This window comes from Anas platyrhynchos, chromosome 2, assembly GCF_047663525.1.
Source record: "Anas platyrhynchos isolate ZD024472 breed Pekin duck chromosome 2, IASCAAS_PekinDuck_T2T, whole genome shotgun sequence".
In the NCBI taxonomy this organism is placed as follows: domain Eukaryota; kingdom Metazoa; phylum Chordata; class Aves; order Anseriformes; family Anatidae; genus Anas; species Anas platyrhynchos.
In genome coordinates, this window is record NC_092588.1 from 113,899,554 (window position 1) to 113,922,453 (window position 22,900).

The 22,900-nt window shown below is 36.2% G+C and overlaps 1 protein-coding gene across 2 annotated transcripts in view; it reads left to right on the plus strand.

Annotated features, from left to right (window-relative positions):
* LARS2 (leucyl-tRNA synthetase 2, mitochondrial) overlaps positions 1–22,900 on the plus strand; it is a 129,318-nt gene that overhangs the window by 56,192 nt on the left and 50,226 nt on the right. For both annotated transcript variants that reach the window (XM_027450150.3, XM_072033382.1), the window contains exons 5-7: positions 3,358–3,418; positions 10,545–10,634; positions 14,767–14,910. In XM_027450150.3, the coding sequence (XP_027305951.3) occupies positions 3,358–3,418; positions 10,545–10,634; positions 14,767–14,910 (295 nt within the window). The remainder of the gene's footprint in view (positions 1–3,357; positions 3,419–10,544; positions 10,635–14,766; positions 14,911–22,900) is intronic.

Here is a 22,900-nt window from a genome sequence, read left to right on the forward strand (position 1 = left end):
TCTGGGCTGTGTCCATATGTTTAACAGTGCAAGAGGTAAGCATTTTACCCAAGAAGCCTTAGTTTCCAGCACAAGTTTTGTTAGTTGTTTCTTAATTTCACCATTCATTCGCTCTACCTTTCCAGAGGAGGAGGGGTGCCAGGGGCTGTGAAAATCCCACTCAATCTCTAAGGCCTGCTTTAATCCTTGCAGTAAAGCTTTACACCCATTCAGTCACGTGGTCAATTAGGACAAACAAGTAACTCAGTAAAGTCTACCACATACCCAGCGTTGTTCATAAAGAATACCTACTTGCTAATTCTCCCAAAGGAGTCTTAGAAAGTGACACCGCTTTTTGCGTTCCACCATTGATGAGGACGCATCAAGAAACTGAGGAACAACTTTCCACCTGGGAAGGTGGAAATTGGCCAGGGACAGTGGGAATATGCATGAGAAACCTAGGATTGTTTAGAGAAAACCAGGAGCACCGCAACCTCTTGGCTGTCTCAGGTGGAAGATAGAATTGAGCAGTACCTCACTTGTTACGTGGTGGCATCCTACGCCATCTTCTGTGTCAGTGGTATAAAAGGGCCCTGTTTTTTACCCAGAAGGAAGCTCCCAGAAGGGCTGGGGATGGAAGGGACCTCTGGAGGTCATCTGCTCCAACCCCCTGCTGAAGCAGGGCCACCTAGAGCTGTCCGGCCGCTGGGCACCGCTCACAAGAGCCTGGCTCCGTCTTCTTTGCATCCTCCCTTTGGTGATGTCTAGACACTGCTACGATCCCGCCGAGCCTTCTCTCCTCCAGGATGAATGCACGGTGACGCACAATGCAATTGCTCACTGCCCACTGAGTGATGATGCCCAGACAGACCCCACGTGGTGGTAGCCACACTCTGGCCAACCCGCTCAGTCCCAGTCTTCAGCACGACCCCATAGGGTATGGGACATGGCTCTGGCCAGTTTGGGCCAGCTGTCCTGTCTGCGTCCCCTCCCAGCTCCTGGTGCACCCGCAGCCTCCTGGCTGGCAGGGCGGTGTGGGCAGCTGGAACAGCTTTGGCACTGTGACAACTAAAAGGTCGGCGTGTTGTCAGCATCACTGTCATCCGAAAACCAGACCCCAGCTCCATACTAGTCACTGGGAATAAAATTATCCCAGCTATATCTAGGACTGATTGTTACCGATTTCCTTTTGTGCCAAATCTATTTCTTATGAGTTCTTGCATGTTTCTGGTCCCATGTTAAGATCACTTGGTACTTTTCCTGCTACAATATGATGGCAACTTACTTCACTTAGCGAGAATGCACTGCATGCATAGTCTGTGTTATTTATGGTTGGATTGTTGTTTGTTTTTTTTTTTTCATTTTCTTCTTACTTGATTTTGGTTGAGTAGATTCATGAGATCCAGTTACCATTAAAGAAAAAAAACAACAAAACAATAAAACTCTCCAAACACGTTTTATTTTGTGAGAGCCAAGGCTGCACAACATCTTGTGGGCCATCAGTTGTTACCTATGTGAGGGCAGTTAAGAGGAATTTAAAAACTTCAGGGTGTGTGATAACATTGCCTGCATTCTCAGTGAAAAAATGTGCTAGCAGTTTCTTTCTTTGGATAAATATGCTGCTTTTATTACAGGAGATTATTTTCTGTTTAAAGAGTATGGTCAGTAAACTGATGATATGTCTTCCTTCAATAAAGGAAGCAGCCAAGCCGTAAAATCTACATATCTGTTATATCCAAATGCCTCATTTTTAACTATTGTCTTGACAGAATCTTCACCAAAGTACCATGATCCATTACCGTGATCCATATTTACATGACAAATGAGACATAAACAAGTAAAGTTTGTGGTTTTGAGTCAAATAAGCTGCTGTATGTACTTGCTGACTACAGACGGGTCAGTGTTTTCCACTTCTCACTGCAATGTCGTCCCTCCTCACCTATTGTACTAGCTTTGACACTCATGACGTTGTGTTGAACGTGCTCAGTGTGCTAACTCAGAAGAAAGCCATTCTGCCAGCTGAGTGAGTTGAATTGGCTGAACAGAAAAGTAGTGAGCATGGGGGGCAGATTGACTGTGCAATGGAAAAGTGCCGTATCAGCTCAGCCTGCCTCATCCAGTCTGTTTGTCAGGGTCTTGTCAAAAAGTCAGTGGCAGAGCACAGCCTGTGCCGATGTTCTTCTGCTACTTTTTGTACTGTTAAATGTTTCTGTTTTCTTGTAAATGGCTGTGTATTGTTTCTTACATTTAGAGCAGTTCAGTTTGTAGTTACATGTAGATATTTTGTACCAGAAGAACGTTTTGCCTTTAAAATTGCCTTAATACTGAAAAGAGTGATTGTCTAGTTACAAGAGTTAAAAAACAATATTATAACAACAAACAGAGACAAGTAAGCACATCATCATTCAGACTGATTATAATAACAACCAAACAAGAAAATTATTTATATATCCAACTTTTTTTTTTTTGATGATGCAAAGGAAGTTAGTTGATTCGTTGTACTGGCAGATTAAATTCTGACCACTGAAGTAATTACTGTCTGCAGTTTTCTCCACTGTCCCTGTCTTGAACGTTTGTGAAGCAGGGATGACTGAAGCGTATGTGGAGCTGCAATCAAGTGACATCTTTTAGTCATCCATGCAGCAGAACCAGCCACCCTTATAAAAACGGGCATGCCATAAGCATTTCAGCTTACATGGTTCAAGAGTGAATGACCAAATTTCAGATCATCATAAAGTTCTGAAGAGGTTATTTGAAAATGAGCTCCAATTGACTATTACTCCCTGTATTCTCAAAGTTAGGAAAACAGCAAAGGTGGAGCTGCTTAAATGAAACATACAGAACCCTTTGTTAGCAAAAATCAACGCAGTGGCAGAAGCGTTGTAAAAATACCATAGAATTTTTATCTTATTTAAGTGGTACCATTTTGAATGGGAATTTAATGTAAGCAGTAGTACTGAAGGCGTGGTTTCTCCTAGTGGAAGCTGTGGTTCTATAAGAGGATTTCCTTGTTAACCTGTACTGGTATTATGCTGGCAAGCCTTTCCTGTTTTAACTGGAGATCTGCACTCTTAGAAATACCAGAAAGAATGCATGTTGTACAGAGAGGAGTCACTGGGTACATCTGAAAGCTGCATCCAAACATGTGCAGTCTACTTGTATACACAGCCATTGAAACTGAAACAGAATACACTTGGGATTTTTAAAATTAACTATTTGAGTATTCTTACAGTTCATCGTGTTTGACTCTGAGTGATATAATAGTGTTTAGAGGTTAACTAATGCTTTTGATTTGTCAGAATTTTATAGGCGCCTGATATTAAATGCAGTTGGATGATACAGATTTTTAAGTGAATATTCTTTTTTTTTTTTTTCCAGTAATATTCAACACATGAGGAAACAGTTTGATGCACTAGGTCTGTCTTTTACATGGGAAAGGGTAAGATTTTCTTTTTTAAAGGATGCTGTCTTGTTTTATTGTCTGATGGAATGTTGAAAAACACAGAATTTTCCCATTTTATACCTGACATCATAGACGTCTTTCAAAGTCACCAGTTTAGGTTGTTAAACTGTAAAATTACACTTTTAAAAAGTGGTAAATAGAGCTTCTCTGAAGCTTCTTGCTGAACTTCTTTCATTTCTGACTTACTGTTAATCTTAAAGTTTGTGAGAATCTTTTTATTTTCTTTAAAGTAATTTCAGTTTTGCACTTGGATTTTTCTCTGGTTTTTCAGTGCTTTCAAAGTAGCAATTTTCTATGTTAGAATTTAGGTGATAGTCTAAACAGATATTTATGAAACAGTATAAGCATACTTTTCTGTTAAGGTATATATATCTATTGAGGAGTGTTTTTTTTTCAGTGTATGTATTTTTATAATATAGTCAAGGATTTAAAACTACAGATGTTGGTTTAGTTATGTTACTCTAAATTTGAAGGACAAGTCTGCCTTTTCATAGTTGTTCTTCTGACCACTTTGGAAATGAGAAATTTGGTTTGACATACTAATGCTTGAGAATCAGATGTTCACCTTAAAAACCTTACCAACACAGTCAGACATAACCTAATCTCATCTTCAAGATAAAAATGAAAGAAATTAATTTCTGAAACAGTTGTGGAGTTATTGCATTAACTGGTAAATCAACCTCAGTCACTAACTTCATATTCTTGGTAATAATCGTTACTTATCACTTTAATATGATTCTGAATAGACTGATGGAGATACTAATCTTGGATTTTTATAGCAGTATTGTAGGTCTGAAAAGGAAAAGAGGATTAATTTTCAGTCTAAGGTCTGCCATCTGTTTTTGTTAATCTTGAAGGTGAAATTGTATATTTGTGTGCCTTGCATCTAAAAAATATACTTTGTCATTTCTTATATGTGGCAAGATTTTAAGTAACATCCTTCTTTAGATTTTAGTTTTCTTGATAGCTGAAAAGTTGCTATGAAAATAAAAAGTTTACTGTGGAAGATTCACTGCACACATTCTTGACAACTATTTTCTTATATTTAAAATATTTGTATTTCACAGGTTTTCTGTATGTGTAGTACAGCAGTAGCACAAAACAGGGAAATTGTATGTGCAGTCAGTACTATGGAACACACAAGAATTGAATGTTCTAGAGTGCCTCCTAAGAAAACTGAGAAAATTTATCTGTGAATATGGACTTTTGGTTAACCTGTATATTCTGAAGAAGAGAGACAGAGAACTGGCAGTACTGAAAAGCATGACAGAAGGTATAAATATGCAGGGAAAAGAAATTGGTCATCCTTGTGCCTGTTCTTTAAGGCTTACCTTCGCTTTTCTAGTAAACTGTATTTTAGTTAAAGAATTTTCAGAAGTCTCTGAATATATTTAGAAAGGGCTTTGATAATGTACGACTAAGTTCATTTGAACAGTTGTGTAATTAAAATAATTTAGAAAGCTCCAGAGGCACACAGTCTATGCTTTCGAAAGGTGAGTTTTTAAAACAGATGAAATGAGTTCCTTGAAACACAATGAATTTTGGAGTTTTCACTCCTTAACTTATTAGTTAAGTTCTATTTTACCTAGAAAGCTTACCTTATTAACTGCAGTAATGAAGAGTAAACAGACCCAAACAGTAACCATTTAAAAATAGAGGTATGTTTAATCAATGCAAAAAATGTATGTTACCTGAAATATATCTGTAAAACATTATTACATTAAATACACAGATATTTGAGCTAGATGAAAGAAGTACCTTTGGAAACTGAATGGCTAAGTTACAGCAGTGCATCTGCCAGGCTGCTAAAGCCTGCTTCTCTGCAAGGCTAATTGGGCTGAGCAGAGCATCTTAACTGTCTCAGCTGTATTGCTTCTGGGCTAACTCAAGCATCTTTGCACAGCAGTGCCCTGTGCTGTGCAGATGCTTATCTTAAAAGCAAATTCTTTGAGGTAAGGATTTTTTTTTATCATTATTCTACACTTGTATGGCGCTAGATCAGTGGCTTACAAAATACGGTGACATTGCAAACAAACCAACTAGTGTTAGTGACTCCTATGAAAAATGATAGGAAAACACCTTTTGTATGTGTTAGTCCAATTAACAGAGAGTTGTAGAAAACAGGAGTCTGTTTTTAATTTAATCACACTGGTGTTGTTTCAGCATGGTAGAGCATTGTACCTAGCAAATACGTGCTGGAGGGAACCCATTCTCCTACCTTTAGGTCTCTGTTGTAGTGTGGGGTGAATTGCCTTTGCAAGGTGCTAGCCTTTTATATTAACTGCCAAAGAATCCTCCATGTCCACCCTACATAACGTGAGGAAAACCTAAGTATTGCCTTTTTGTGACTGTTAAGAGAGGAAAAAAAAAGAGGGGGGGAATAATGAAAAGTGCATTTTTTGAATACTTAGTGCATGGAGCTGTGCTGAGGAAGCTGACTGCTTATAAAGTTGTGTTGGTGTTCACGAAGGTCCTGTTCAGGAATGTGAAGACTAGTTTTAATTTTATTGTTTGGTAAAATTATTATGAACAAGTCCCAGTGCACCTGGCTAATAGAAGTTTCTTTTTATGAATCCATTTTTCATTGTTCTCTGTCTTAAAAATACGTTTTCATTTTGATTTGTATGCCGTAGCAGTAGGTGAAATTACTTAACCAGTAAAGCACAACAAACACGGCATTATTAAAAGCTAATGAGATTATTTCAGAAAGCCGGGTTACAAAGACACTTGAAAATTATTCTGCTAAACAGAAAATGTAAGCAAACTGAAAATGTAATTAAATGCATAAAAAAGCTCTGTAAGTACTTTGTTTCGAGTAGGCTTGAATACTAATAATGATCTTTTTTTTTCCTGAAACATGCAGATATTTTCAGTGTGTCAAATAGTAAATGTTTGAAAACATTGTGATTCTGAGGAGATCTTTGAAAAAAAATGCTAAATAAGAGACAGGATTTCTATGCTGAAACTGCAGATGTAGGGTTAAAAAGGTTCAGTCTGAGGATGGAAAAAAAGTCTTTGAGACACATTAAAAACACGTGTACAATAAATATATATATATATATATATATATATATATATTTGTTTTTAAATTAGCAGTAATTTGGGATTCCCTGGTGGTCAGGTTTCTCCAGAATAGCATCCCAGGCAGCACAGCAGACTGCCTGTCACTTCTAAACTTCTTTTTTAGGAGAATTATTATGTATAGTTTTAGAAGATTCTCATTGTCAGCAAGAAGGGATGCATAACTTCCCCTTCCTTTTGCTCAGGAGTGCTATCAGACTGAATGCATCTTCCCACTAATTCACCAGTTTACCACTGTATTACCGAACTAACTTCCTTCTAAAAGGTAGCTCGTACCGCCAACAATTTTCAGTCTTTTCAATTCGTGCACTCCAAATGACATTTTGGAATAAGATTAATGTTCCCCTTCTGCACTGAACATTAAAAAGATGAAATCTTTGGTAGATGCTATTTGTTCAGACATTTTTCTGTTTTGTTTTGAAGTTGTCATTCTTGTGCACTGCCTGGGCATGCATAAAATTGTATAACAGGTAGAGCATTATATATTAAATTTTCTTCTTATGCACCTGTCAGTGATAATCAGTCACCCTACTGGTAATTGAATAAAAAAGGAAACCATTGATATAAGGCTACTTCTTGGCAGGAAAGATACTTGTGCTCTAAAATGTAAGCACAGCTTGAAGTTTGTAGCTAACAATGCATGAAACTAAAGCCCTTCAAAATACAAATATTCAAATGAATTTAGAAATCTAGTTCAGTCTAGCTCTAAACCTCCAAAAATCAAATAATTATACTTCCATGTGAGGCGATACATGCCCTTTAATACCAAAATAGATGAATAATAGTTTAAAGTCTGTTTAATCTTCCAAGAAAGATCTTGAAAAAATCTGTTCAGACTTTTCCTTCTTACTGTCTTTTTAATAAGTATGAAGTATAACATGGCTGCCTTCACTATAGCGTAAGACAGCTAGAAAGAAAATGATTAGTAATAAACTAGGAAATTACTTCTGTCTAGTTAGGTGTTACTCATGGCACCTGGTGGATTTTACAGCAAATAAAGACTTTTATACCACCTGTAAATATTACTTATATTAAAAAAAAATAATAGTAGTGGAAGTTGCTTGAAGATGCAACCCTTTTCTTTAGAAAACAAAACAAAACAAAACAACTTTTAGCTAAGTTGTAAGAACTTAGCACATTTAGAACAAATAATGAATTATAAAATAAGGCATTTGAAAAGTTTTACTAATGACCAAAATCTCCTCTCCAGGACTATTTTTGTTTATCCAGGGTTCTTTGCTGTTGGTTTTCCCATTTTTTTTGGCAGTCAAAGGTTTGTATCAGATTTTTCACGATTGCTCTTTTGGCCTTAACACAAACCAGTTGCTTGCCAAGTTTCACTACTATCAAGTCTAAATTAAATTGTAAGACAGGTATTTAATCTGTAAATGAGAGTTTAATTGGGAGAAAAAAAAAAAGGAAAAAGAAAAAAAAAAAAAAGCTTTTGTTTGTGCCTGGTACCAGCTTGTAACATATTTCATATTTGTAAGAAGGGTTCTGTGTTTTAGTACATATTTTGAGGACATGCTAATATCCTGTTTATATATATATTCACTGAACTGCTTTATGGTATGGGACTACGTATGTGTGCTGCTATGGTAGTGCTCAGATCACAAATGAGAAGCAGAAAGTTAAGTTTTTAGAAGGCTGAAAGGATCCTGTCATGCTATTTTGCAAACCCTTTTTTATGAAACCCTTTTTATGTATTTCTGAATTAAGTCAGCTCTGTTAATGCATTGCAAATGTTTGTCATGCTCATGAAGCATAAATAGAAACTTTAGCAGTCACCTTAATTTAAACGTGATGGCAACCAACTGGAAGCTTTTTACCAGGCATAATTTGTTTAATCACAATCAGTAACTGGAAAAATATCTTTCACTGTACGTATTAATGTGATAACTACAGGGGGGGAGAAAAAAACACGTTTGTAGACTGTCAACAGGTTGCTAGCTTGTCGTCATCAGCAGTCACATAAATTCTTGCTCATTTTGCTTGGTAGTGATGTGATTGCTCTTTCTTAACCATCATACATTTCATCAAACCTTCATGGTTGTAAAGTTAAATAAATTATGAGCTTGAAAGATCTTTTTGTAGTTCAGTGACCAGACTGCAGATTTTCTTCGGTGATCTATTTCTGCCGCATCTCTTTCTAAAAAGCACATCAATTTACAGCTTGTGAGAGTGTCTGCATGAGGTTGTGTTCCCAGGACTTAGTACCACAGCCTGAGCGTGCCTGTTTAGATGGAGAAATGCCCTCTCTTTTTGTTTCAGTTAACATACATCTGCCAGTCGGGACCAAAAGGGCAAATCTCACTCCATTTCCCTGTTTTTATTTGACTTCTCACTTTAGTTCTCTGTTTATCTGTTGCTCACGTTACCTTATGCTGTACTAAAAGGGACGGTCTCTGTGCTTTTGTGTCTCTGATATTACAGTGATGCAACTCCAGTGCCTGTAGTGGCATCACGCTGGCAGAACTGATGTCACTGTTGTGGAGGCAATATATATATGCATGTTTATGCATGTATATGTGTGTTTGTGTGTATGTAGATATAAGAAAGCAGATTTCTTAGTGTATTTCTTTCTTTTTTTTTTTTTTTTTTTTTCAGTACAGAGAACAGGCTTTAATCAAGCAACTGCTTTTCATGGCTAAGCCTTCACATGCTGTGCTGCAAACTTGCCGTTAAATGTCTCTGGTCTTGAAAGCCTCTTGTACTCACTTTTGAGGCATAGCTATTCAAAGGTCACATTAATTGTTCAAAGCAACATTTCAGCTCTGGAATATAAAGCTGTAGAAAAAGCGTAAAATTTTTATAGTAGGGTGCTTCAGGTGACATCAGCAACATCCTCTGCGGCTCAAGTGATGTGTGCTGCAGGAGCTGCAGTGGGAAGCTTAGATGACAGGAGAGCCAGGGTGAAAGACATTGCAAAATTTGGAGCTATTTAAGGTACTTGATAAATGTATTCAGTTTACGAATAGTTATCAAAGGCTTACTGACAACCCTGTAACTCGGAAAGCAAGATGTATGCTTGATGGTTTAAGGTTCAGTGTGGGAGTCAGCTTCGACTTCAGTAAGCAGAAGTGAGTCAGTTTGTAGAAATATTTCTTCGTTAAACAAGTACAAGTTAAAAAGGAAAGCTGTTGACAGGGAAAATGTGATTTGTTTATTGTTACATATTTATGAGGTAATTAGAACTTAAGTACTGAATTAAACAGTTGTTTTCACTTTGGCCAAACTTTCAAATATGTGGGCGAAAGCGTATGTGTATCCATTGCGCCTGTAAAACACGGCGCTTGTGTGGAGAAAATTGAGAGTCGGGAATCACATCGTACTTTAGTCATCTGTACATAGCCATGTTTATTTGAAATGCAGTTTGTTTGTTTGAGAACAAATATTTTAAAACATGAAACTTTATAAGCAACTGATAAGTTACGGTGTTTTTTTTTAGTTTTTAGAGTTCACTAAAAACTTTTTAAATGTTGTCAAGTTTTTAAAAAAATGCCATCTATGATATTTTCACATGCTGTTGCCTCAACTCCCATTCCTCTTTTTTCTTTGTCTTTTATTTTTATCTGTCTTTATTTCCCTCTTAACAATCTCCCACACTTGTGACTTCTTTCTTTACTTTCTGGCCCTTTCCTCCTAACTTCAGCCTGGAGCACTTTCCTACCTTGAGCTAGCTTGCCTTTTAAAACGGGCATTTATTTGGTCATTTATTTGCCCCCTCCTTGTGAGATACCCTTGCCATGCTTTCACCTTGAAGTTCAGAGGCACTGATATTACAGGGTTCTTTTATTCCCTATTAACAGAAAAACTTTGCTTTGCAATGTCCAACCTGCACAAAGCCCATGGTCTCTGTTTTTGTGTACAGGTGAATATCACTCATTATGAAATTACCCCAAAACACCTGTTTTCTCTGTGGCATATATTACACACTTCTGAGTTAATTGTGTATGTTAAAATGCTGTAAGAAGATACTAAGAATAGCTTCAGGTATTTTTATTTTATTTCATTTCTACAGGAAATAACCACTTGTCTACCAGAGTACTACAAATGGACACAGTATCTCTTTCTTAAGCTTTTTGAAGCTGGGATAGTGTATCAAAAAGAGGTAGGTACAAGCTTTGATCTATAATACCTTGCACTTCACTAACTCAAGTCACTTATGGCATAGGTAGCCCATTTCTGGATAATCACTTTACATTCATTAAGTGCCTAGATATTGATGATGCTCTGCTTGGTTTTAAATTACTTCAAAATACAATTAATTCTATATATAACTGAATTTTATATATAACTGATATGGATGGGTATTTCAGCATGGCAAACTAGAAATGTTTGTTGTTGGTGACTTACATTGAAGTGCAGGATCAGAACATAGCTACTGTTAGTTTATTTCATGGCTTTAGCATAGAATCTTCTAGGACTTAACTTTCCTCTTGTGAAGATGTAAAAGATAATGTGATCATGAAGAGTCTCTTCAGCAGCAAGATTATTTGAGTGTATTATATTACTGTGATGCTGTCTCAGAACTGATAGAATTGGATAGGATAATTGGAGATTATGTGCCTAACTATCCAGTTCCTGGACCCTGTTTGTGATCTGTAAAATATTACAGAAATCTTAGATGCTGTAAGACTATCACAGCTCTTTTTCAGTTAGCAGTATAATAAGAAACTCTTGACTTTATAATATTTTGTAAAAACATATGAGGCTATATGAAAAGGGAAGGGTTTGGTTAACTTCTTAAGCAGGAGGTGAAGCAAAGGTGTTAAATTAGCATTCCAAAAAAACTCTCTGCATACCCATGGCAACTCAGTTCCTAAGTACCTGAACAGCTGCACCTAAACAAAGCTGCAATTCAGTAAATGTTCCTAACTGAAAAGGGAAACAAAGATTTCCTAAATGTGCTTTGAAGTTTCAATTGTATTCTGTAGAAAACCAGAAAACCCCATAGGATGTAATTATGGATGTAACCTAATTATTCTCTGAACCCAGAGAAAAGAGGTTGATGGTGAAAGGTAGCATTTGGAAAGGCAGGGTGCTATTGAGCTACTTTTCCTGTTTCCATAGGCAAGATATATTCAGAGATCCTAAGTGACAGCCAGCAAAAAGACTGAATATTTCCTAACATGCTCTTTTTGGTTCTGTTTTTTTTTTTTCTTTGTTTCTTTGTTTTGTGTTGTTGTTGTTCTGTAATCATTTTCCTTTTTTGTGATCAAATATTTAACCGCTAACTTTTCCATAACAAACTTATTTTTATCTGTAGCTTTTTTTCTTTGAATAATTTGAGGTGAGTCTGAAAAGCACAAGGCTTGCAGCTTCTTTAGTAGGTATAGAAAACAAATTCTGCATGCAGACTCCTCATTTTTGTGGAATCTTGTAGGTGTTTGGGTACCAGTGACTGGATGTGGTATCTCTTAAAAGCCAGCAATCAGTTTGAGAACTGAAATCAGCATCTGTAAACCTGTAGGGAATGTAATCTCTAGTGAATATAAACCAGTTGCTTTTTGACAGGAAACAGATGGCAGTGATATACCCCATAACCCTGGGTCTCTTCAAGCTGTCACATATACTTAAAGCATACGTTTATCCCATGTCTTCCACATACCCGCAATGTACATTAAGTGGTACTTTTACACTGCTTGAAGTCTCCTCTATTACAATTTCATTTTGGGTACAAGGAGATAATTCATAGCCTTACTGTGGAGATAAAAATGATTCATATAGACCATTAGTGTAGTTAACGCTGTTCCGGGAGTATGTGTTTTTGATGAGAAATCACCCTGGTAGGGAGACACAGGTTCAGTATGTCTGGGAGTGGGACTTAGTGGGAGTTAACCATGTCTGTCTGGATGCTGCAGCTTCGGCAGACGGCGTGTCTTAATTCACCATTGGAAAATTCTCTCTGTTCTTCCTGCAATCGAGATATGTCAATAGACTCTAGAGATTATTGATCTGGCCAGATGTGGGTGTCTCATTTCATTTGAGATGAATTGCTGTCTAGACTCTAATGATTATTTTGATTAGATATCTGCAGACTGTGGAAACCAAACCTGGAGATAGATATTTATGCTACAAACGTCTGAGGTTAGATGAGATTCATCCTCCCTTAAAAGCATATGGCCATCATTGGTGTAGGGAGCAGATTTAAATAACTCCTGTAGGATATACACGTTTACACCGTGCTCTCTGTATAGGTGAAATTTAGTTGCTTTCTGAGGCTATAGTTGCAGAGGCTGTCATTTTCAAGAAGTTTCCTCTGTAAAGTACAAGTAGGATCTAAGGATTTAACTTAATATCCGGGTTCTGGATATTAGTTAGAAGGCTGCAAGAGACAAAAGGAACAAAATGCAACTCTAAAAATTCACAGACAAGACCTTTCATCGATGGATTCCTTGCATGTGTATTTGCTTTATGCTTTGCATCATCTATCTAGATAAATTTTCCTGCTATGAATCATGAGAATATGTTATGCTAAATAATTATTCTTGTATAAATCAGTTCAATTACTTTCCAAAATTTTCATCATAAATTTGCCCCAGTATCATAAAAACAGAAACAGTATTTTTTCTCAAATTTGATTCATAGCCAATTTAATACAAGCATATGTTAATACTGCCTCATGAAACTGACATTTTATTACTTCTTGATATTACATGATTTATAGTTCTTTAGATGTTACTTTAACTTTGTCATAGTGTGATTATTTTTTTCAAAACTTTATAAATGAAAAGATCATTACTTTAAAGCCAACTTCATAATGTCTTGCATCATTACTGAAAAAGGTGTGTGTTCTGAAGTACAGAAATCAGGTCTGTAGTAGTGGAATATACTGATCACTTTTTATTTTCTAATGAGTGTTCAGAAGGCTGTTATAGAAACCAGTGTCATGTTATTGGTAGGAAACAGATGGTAGGTAGCCAAACTGTATAAAATTCAAATGCCAATGATGTACCGAATTCACAAAAGCTTCATTTGAAAATAATTCTGTTTTTAATCAGGAAATGACTTCGATCCATTTCATCATAATAAATTTTGTGTAGGTAATCAGACTGTGCATGCACACACACAAATAACATACACTGATAACAAAAACAACAGTATTTCAAAGGAAGGAGATCCGTGCATCTGTCTTTTTTTCTGTCCTCACTACAAGGTTTGTAAAATGACTGTGATATTTACTGTTTCCAAGAATTCATAGCATACTTAAAATTAAGCAATATCAGTTGTTTGGAAATGGACATTTGAGAAGGTTATCAATGATAGATGAAAAGTGAGTAATATGAGGACAGCGATTATTCTTAAAATGAGATAGTAAGTTCTCCCAATACCCAAAGAATGTATTTCAAATTTTTCAATAACATTTAATGTATTTTAGTGCTGTGGAGCTGGAGCTGATGTTTGTTATTCAAGCTGATTTAACTTTGATTTAGCTCAAATACTAAATAACACTCAAATAAATGCGAAGCATTGCTCTTCTTCATTGCTTGTTTCTGTTCATTTTTTCAAGTTAGTGTCTATCTTGGATGCCACTTCTGGAATGACTGTTGCACTGCTTTTAGGAATCTTTTGTGGTCTTACATCCTTTCTGATAAATGGTCAACTAAATTTTTCAATACTGTGTGGGGGCAAGTTGTGCTTTTCTCCCTCCCCCGCCATGTGTGTCTGGTATTTCAGTTAGCCCTCAAAAATACAGTGTTTGTAGAGTTAAATGCCAACATTTATTTTACTTTAAATTTTCTTTAATATATTTGTATTGATAACTGGTAGGAAAGATGATTCCAAAAGTAATTCACGCAGTTGACAAGATATATGCAGAAAATGACAAGTCTTTCACTTTAATATAACACTTTTATGAGACTCTGTCTTCTCAGGTTGTATATCCTCAATCATCCATCCCCTTCAGTCTTACTCTCAACACTTTTGGATTATTGCTGGACAACTTTTAAGCATCAGACTATGTAGTTTGCAGTACTGCAAATTGGAACACTTACCCATCAATCATGACAAATGCTGCCAACAGCTTTTTTTGTTGTTGTTTTTTTTTGAGTTCTGAGAAGAACATTCAAAACATCTTCAGTTGAGTCCATATTGTTGATTAAAATGGATATTATCCAAAAGTAGAAGATGGGCCCAAGAAATGTTTCTGGATAATTCTTCTGGTATCTAAAATGTAAGATCCTGGTTTTGAAATAGCTGCTTAAAATACTTTTTTTTTTTTTTTCCTGATTTTTTTTTAGGCCTTGGTCAATTGGGATCCAGTGGATCAAACCGTTCTAGCAAATGAGCAGGTGGATGACAATGGTTGTTCATGGCGTTCAGGAGCAAAAGTGGAACAGAAGTACCTCAAACAGTGGTTTATCAAAACTACTGCTTATGCAAAGGTATGAGGATACGTTTCAGAAATTGTGGTATCATATAAAGGAAGCAACTCTTCTAGAAATAGTCATCAAGCTGAATGTGGTCTTCTATATGCACATGTTTATGTAATATATACTTATATAATGATCTACGTGATCTGTCCCTGTTCTGTGTATGTATATAAAAATGATTATCCTTGAAGTCTTTCTGTTCATTTCTTTAAAAAATTCTAAGTAATTGATATGAGATTAAGTTATGAAGAAATTGAAAAGTATAAATTAGAGGTAAATTAATGTATCTTGCATTCATACATTGTTATTCTACATTTAACATCAGGTGTTTATCTGCCTCATATTTAGAGTGTACAGCTGTGCAGTGTTTTGAACTAGTAACTAGCCAGTGTAGTTATTAACCCATTGGACCTATGCTCATGGAATGAGCAGTGGAGTGCAGCCTGTCACTTAGAGTTTATTTCAACATGTGTTGAAATAAGCTGGTCTGAACCAGTTGTTAATTATAATTAACAGCTCTTTGTTGAAGATTCATCTGGACCTTCTGTTTTACTTTCCTTCCTATTCCACTCTATTTGATTATCTGTAATTTAAAAAATATTTTCAAGTTCTTTAAGCATCTTTTTTTGTTGTTCTTATGAATTCAAATTTTGATTGCGATCAGACAATATAGCTTCCACACCTAGGAATTCTTCTACAAAATTTTGCTGGCTTTATACTCCCTGAAATGAAAATGTCAGCTTCCTGTCCGGGGTGGATGCAGGCCTTATTCCATCCAAATACTCTATATATTGGGACTTCAAGTACAGATTGAGAAAGTTATTCCCAAGAAAATGTTAAAAAGTCATCCTTGACCCTTATTCTGAGCCTCAGATTCAAGAGACCAAATTTCCACCATCATGCAGGTAGAAGGCATCTAGATCTCACTTTGGGTCCATTCAAAATGAAGAGACAAAACTTTGATTTTCTGCCTAATCCTTGGATTCTGTATGTGTAGATGATAGTCAAGATGCACATTTTCTGATTGTACTGCTGTTCTTACTGGCAGTAAGGAGGAAACATTTGCTGTAGCTGAAGGAAAAACTGAACATGTCTGCACAATCACATTATGATCCCAAGATCCTGAGCTCTTTATTAGTGCACCAAATTACTGTTTGCTTATTTCCTCATGAGAGGGGTGAAGTGGATCGGCTTTAAAACAGCTACTCTTAAAAAAAAAAAAAAAATAGTAGAGGAGCTTTTCATTAACCTTGAAACTGAAACCTTTCAGTAACCTTGGAACACCCTTGGCTTACAGGATTATTACCTCTTGCTCAATATCCACCCTCCTCTAGGGAGAAGGATTTATCTTTTGTCTTTAGTCTTTGACCCAAGAAATGACATTACAGGAAAGCATAAGCTCTGGGGATGATCGGGTCTCCCAGATCTCATTCTCCAATAAGCAGGCTTAACTGAAGCCAGGAAGGACCTTGTACATCCACAACCCCTTACCTCCACCCAGGAAGATGTCACCTCAGGTAACTACTGTATGCCCTACCTAGGAAAAGGTAGGGGGATATGATGTAAAAGTGTAGACATTGCTCCTTAACATCTCAGTGGCATCATGAGTGAGAGCTTCTTCTACTTTCTATTTGGGGACAAGTGTTTATATCAATCTCTGCCAAACCTTTAAGTGTTACTACAGGGGACAGTGGGTACTCTACAGATTTCTATAAAGCTTTCCCAAAAGTTTGTTCTGCGCTTGATTGATATTCTGTAGGTCTATGTTAGCTCATACAACCAAGTTGATGAATGATGCCATATTGCTCCCAGCTCAAGTGCTTTGGCAAGCATTGCCTTCATGTGCTCCCACTTCTTGGTACAATGACAGATGCTACCAGTTATCAGCAGGTGGTTTGGATTTTCCTTTTCAGTCAGCCTCCACTGACTCCCATTTTTTGATGTGGTTCTGGCACATTTTAAACAGTCTCACTCTGCTTCTTTTGGCAAGAGTTTTAAACATTTGGTTGTAGAAGGGGAAAAAGACTTTTTTTTTTTTTTCAAAACTTCGAATAAGAATAGGAGACTGTCAGGCTCTGCTATTATAAATCCAATATCTGATATTACATGGATTTATCAGTTTGGAAGAGTAAGATAAATTCCATTTTTTTGGTATTTATTTTTTTCTTTCAAGTCACAAGTGACTAGGTAATACGCTTGTTGTGTCTTACCTTCTGAAGAACTGTTTTGGCCATACAGCTCCAAATGGCTCGTGAACTGCAAGCTGCAACTGAAGATTGCCGATCTGAGGGAGACTGTCTCTGAAATAACAATAGCAAAATATTTCAGTCCCTTAGAGGCTGTGTGCCCACACTGACATCATCGGGAAGCTTCACAATAGCATCTTGAGAGAAGCCACATTACTGGTCTTAAATGCTACGAGTTCAGTTCCTCTGTCTGAATATCTTGATTAATTATCTCCAAAACTCAAAATTTCATGCATTTCTTTATTCCTTACAGTAGTTATTCGAGGTACTTTTCAACAGGTGGTAAGAGATATGTCTTTTCTTCCAAACCTGTTTCTTGTTTGGATTCAGACTGTTGACAGTTGATGTGAATCTGTATCATCCTAAATAGCACAGTGTTGAACAGCATGGTTACAGCAATCATCCTTCCTGTTCCTCAGCCCTTCTTCCCCAGCTCTTTTCAAAAGCCCTTTCCAGGAGACTTGGCTTTATCGAGAGCAAGAAGTTCATTCAGCTTTCGCATTCACAGAGCCTTTCATCTTGGAGTGGAGGGCCTGGATTTTATAGGGCTGGTCCTAATTGGTGTGTTAGGTAAAGATACCTCTTTGACTTCTAAGCTAAACATCTTTAACCACCAATATGATTTTAGGATGACAACATTAGTGGTGATAATACCTTCACTTCAGCAGGGGGCATTATTTCATACTGCTTGGTCCTGAACACACTTATTTCTGTAAAAAGATTTGCCTGCCTTATATCATGGACCATAAACATTACCAATACAACTCCCATTTCTTGGAAATTTTTGCTGTTCAGAGACTCTGGGTATTTGTGCTCCTAATGGTAAATAAGTACAACAGATATTTTTTTATCCTTACCTGGCAGTTAATCAATGAACATACCTCTCTAAAAGAATACCTGCTTCTTTATAGTTATAACAGAATCATAGAATCATTAAGGTAGGAAAAGACCTCCAAGATCATATCACTTCCCTTTTTTCCTTCAGCTGTTTGGGGCTCACAATTAATATGTGCATAGTGCCTTCTCTACAGTTATTTTCAGGCACCTAAAGTGAGCCTTCGTAGTCCAGCATACTAGAGTAGCACAAAGCACTTTTACTTATGGTACTTCGTATGTCAGGCCCCTGTAAATGGGAAGTCTGAGAGGACATTATAAAGTTTGTCCTTGATGGGACTGGGCATTCCCTATGATCAACTTTTTTTGACTTAAAGATGAAGAAAGGGGCTCAGCCTTCCAAGACTTGTGTGGACCTGAGATTTTTATTCCTCATTCCTGTTCCAGTTGCTTGGTGTCATCTGTCCAGTTTTGCTTCTTTTGCTTCTTTTGCAGTTGTTCAGAGAGCGAAAGCCAGATAGCACCAGATTTGTGAGGTCAAAATGATTCCAAAGACCAACAATGATCCAAAGACCTACATTTTCTACCAGTAAAGTAGTCCTTAGGTCTTTGAGGCATACTGCCAGAATTTGTATCAGAACCCACCTGCCCTCTCTTTCCTGTATCTCACAGCTTGGACAAGTTTATTAGCACAGAGCAGATTTATTTATTCCTTGTGTAAGGCTTGTTCTTACAAGCTTTGGGAAAAGCTAGTGGTGAAGTGCAAGTGGATCAGACTTTCTGTGTTGTATGGCTAGATTTCTGTTATTCACTAAGTTTCACTACGTTTTATTCTGAAAAAAAATGGGAGGCACAAAGAGATTATCTGGTAGTAATTTCATCCTTGCACCTTTGCTGGAAGATTTATACTTTTTCCCTCTTTGGTTACTTTTGAAGGATTAATAATTTTAGAATATGCTCTACTTCTCCCCTTCCTCTTTGCACAGTGGGGCCCTAATCTGTTTTTTGGTATCTTATGGGAAAGCCATTTGACTCTGGTCACCTTTTGCTTGCACATTCAATGGCAACTGTTATTTCTTCTGAAAAGTATACAGGGAAGGTGAAGCTTTCTGGCTTTTTGTCTTGTATTTCTGTTCTTTTTCTGCAGCAAGGCTCTCTACAAATCCCATATTCCTTACTGAGTTTTCTCTAAGTTAACACAGTGGGACGATATGTTGAAAAATGCTTTATTTCTAGTAAGTAACACCTTACCTGCGTGGCTCAGAGGAAAATGCAAGTCCCTTTTTTATAACCGTTTTTATAGATTGGGATCCATTTAAAATATATTTAATGAATCTGTCATCCCTTAATTCTTCATGCAAAATACCAGCTAGCAATAATAGTTGCATTATATGTATGCATACAATTTGTTTTCTACTTGAAGCATCCACAAATTACCTTAACTATACAATCTCTTTATACTACATATTGATGATCTTTCTAGTCATCTGTTTCTCGTTCACCCTTTTATCTGTTTCTGTTATCTTCTGTACCTCACAACCTCAATAAAAAATAACTACTAGCAAGCATAATCCTCGTCTGCTTGCTTAATGTGCTAGTCAGATAGCAACAAGGAGCTACATGATCAGTAATGGGCTATGAAGTCATCTTGTGTGCTTACAGGAGTCCGTGTTTAATTCATATGCACACTTTATTCTTTAGGTTTCCAGAGGAATCATCTTCTGTGGATTTACTCTGAATCCTTTATTGTTACTACACCTGCTCACAGTTCTTTTTTGAAATAAAAAATGCAAACAAAGCAATGTTTGCTCATATGACAGTTTACCATTGGCAATGTATTTTTTTCAAGGGGTAGAAATATTGACCATGTATTAAATAATTAACAGAAAGTATTTTGGGTATCTAAATAATCATGACCCATTTTTAAACTGTTAAGTAAATATAAAAATATAAAAGTATATGTGAAATATATATGGCACATTTTATGGATATTCTAGCAACATTTTAACTGTCATTTTTCTTTAGACAGATTTCTTTGATAAAAGTATAATGCATGGCATTATTAAAAACTGATGGCATTATTATTATTCAAATTGTTGTCTGTGCATTTAAGATGTTTTAAGCTAAAACATTTAGTTTCTATGGTTACCCAGCTGAATCTGTAGGCAGATTCATTGGAAAAATCTATCTGTAAATGTTAGTATGTTCTGTGTGTACCTGCAAATTGCTATTACTGCGTTCTTTTTTAAGGCACAGTCAACTGAGTCCTCAAATCCAAATCTATAAGGTTAGTCTTTGCACAGCACTTGTTCTTCCTAAATTGATTCAATATTGTATATATTTTCATGTTTTATTGATTTTTTTAATTATTTTTAAAAAAACCAAATATTTTTTGAATTATTCAAAAATCATCCATGTTAGCAGATTTTTTTTAACAAAACAAAATTGAGGCAGCTTCAAGTTTTATCTTAAATCATCTCCCCTTTTTTTGCACAGCATTCAGATAGTACGTGTACATCTAATTTAAATACAGGGGAAATGGACAAGGCCTACAAAGTTCTGCCAAAACTCTAAGTTAAGGTTTCATATAGCTAAATAGTAGTAATCTTTGTTAATTATTTATTTTGTACAGGCATTTAGAAACAAATCCTCACATTCTGTGAGTGTGGAAACTTTTAGCATCGTGCTGACTCTGTAAAGGCAAAACAACAAACAATTCTACCAGTTCTTCTCCAGCTTTTTTCTGGGTTTGCACTGCTTCTGACAGGTCCTTTGGGCTGAACATAATTGAGATTTTTAGATAATCATCTTTTACTTGATTTTTGTTTTTTATTTTATTTGTGAGCTATTAAGGAGAAAGGTTTCTTTTTTACCCTGTAATGAAACTGAAGTACTGCATTTTAGTACGTTAAGAATCTTGACAGTACTTTGGATTTCATAGCATGAGGTAATGCCTCATCATTATGAGGAGAGTAGAAATGCTGGCTCCCTAGGTCTTCATGCTTTATGTGTGATTTTTCACTTCCCACACTTGGGGTCTAGCTCGTAGTTGTCTTCTTCCAATAAAATGGGTCAGATAAAACTCTCTTTGAAACGCTTCCTCCTAAATCATATTGAAAACTCTCTTCTGGATGGGGACCAAGAGCTCTGTCCCCACTGCTTTCTTAGCATTTCATTATAATAAAGAAATCATGCCTGTTTTGTCAGGTTGGCAAGACAGGGAAATGTTTGTGCATTTCCAGACCAGGGTGATATTTTCATCCTGGTATCAATGCAGCATATCATTTGGTGCTACAGTAATACAAATTTAATTTCTTTTTGGCAGAATATTAATCAAAATAGTGAAAGCTGAGTACTACTAAAAGTGATGACAAATATTTTTGAGAGCTTTTATATTTACAAAATCAATTTATTTTTTTTTTCCCAAAGGTATGCTTTGCCATACTGGAAAGGGAATATTTTCTCTTTGGTAATTGCTGCTATGAGAACAACTGTGGAGAACTCCAGAAAAGAACACCGTGTTTACTTTTTGCTTTTGAGATGTCATTTATTTGCCTCAGTTACACATAGTCAAACCAGAGACATTTGTTGACCATAAATTATTGAGAAAGGGAAAGACTGCTGACAGCTCAGACATTTACAGGGAAGAATTTGAAGCATAGGCAATATCTGTGTTATTGCTCCTTCTTTATATATGTTTTCAGTATACTTCACACATGGGAAATAAGAGTCAAGAGTGACCTATGACAGTACAGACGACAACTACTAAAGGTAAAAAACAAAACCAAAAAAACACCAGAACAAGAAGAGATTAAAAACTCCTAGCAGGAGCTGTACCACATAATCACAGCTGGAACTGTGCAATATAATGCAAAATAAAATAGTGGGCAGCCTAACTTTAATTTCCTGTACTTCAGTTAGTATATTAAGTTTTATTAAATGATTTTGTGTAATCTTTAGTTTACATTTGGTTGCTCTTCTGGAAGCTTGATCAAATAAACTGAAGCATTTAATTTTAATCCAAACAGATCTTGAATATTTCTTTGACTCTTCCTTAAAAGCAATGCTTATGCTTTTAATTTTTTGTTCTTAATTGAATGGTTTTGAAATGAAACCTTTTGCTGACCTTTTTATTTTATTCTTGTTACACTGCAAATTTCTCCAACTTCATTCAAGTAAATTCATTGGAAGTAGAATAAATGTTTGGCTTTATACCTTTAGGTGTTTAATTTTATTGCATTTACTACCATAGAGAAGTTGAAATACTCTTATTCAGTAAGAAATTAGTGGCAGGAATTATTCATTAAAAATTTCATTTCCAAAGTTGAGACTGAATTTTTTAGGTGTTCATGTTTGAACTACAAGCAGGGGAACTTTTGGATGTGAGATCGTGTTGGGAAATAATAAAGCACCACTGCTCTTTGGTTTTACATACTTTCTTTTGTCTGAAGATTGCTATGCAAAAGTTGTTTCTCTGTAAATCTTCAACAGACTATACAGTTGGATATGTGAAATTGGTCATCCACTTTTGGGTTACATTATTTCTAGTTTCAGACCTGGTCATCATTATCTGTGGTGAATTTACGGCAAATTCATCTTGATTTTGTGCATCTCTGATCGTCTTCACTGGCTGACTTTCATCTTCTCGCTATGCCAGAATTTTCTAGTTGTTTTGAAAGAGTAAAACAGTCCTGTGGAACATCAGTTTATCCTGAATCTTCAACTTCTCCAGCACTTAAGACAAACTTCCCTAAAGGTGTAGGAGCCTCGAAGACATTTTCAGCCCTGGATGTAGCTTTGAATTCTCTAGCTTTTTCTCCTGTGTCTGTCGATCTTCAGATCTGGAAGACTGTCAAAACGTATTTACGCTTGCGGTGGTTTCTCACAGATGGCCAACTTAAACTCCATCACATCGCTCTCAC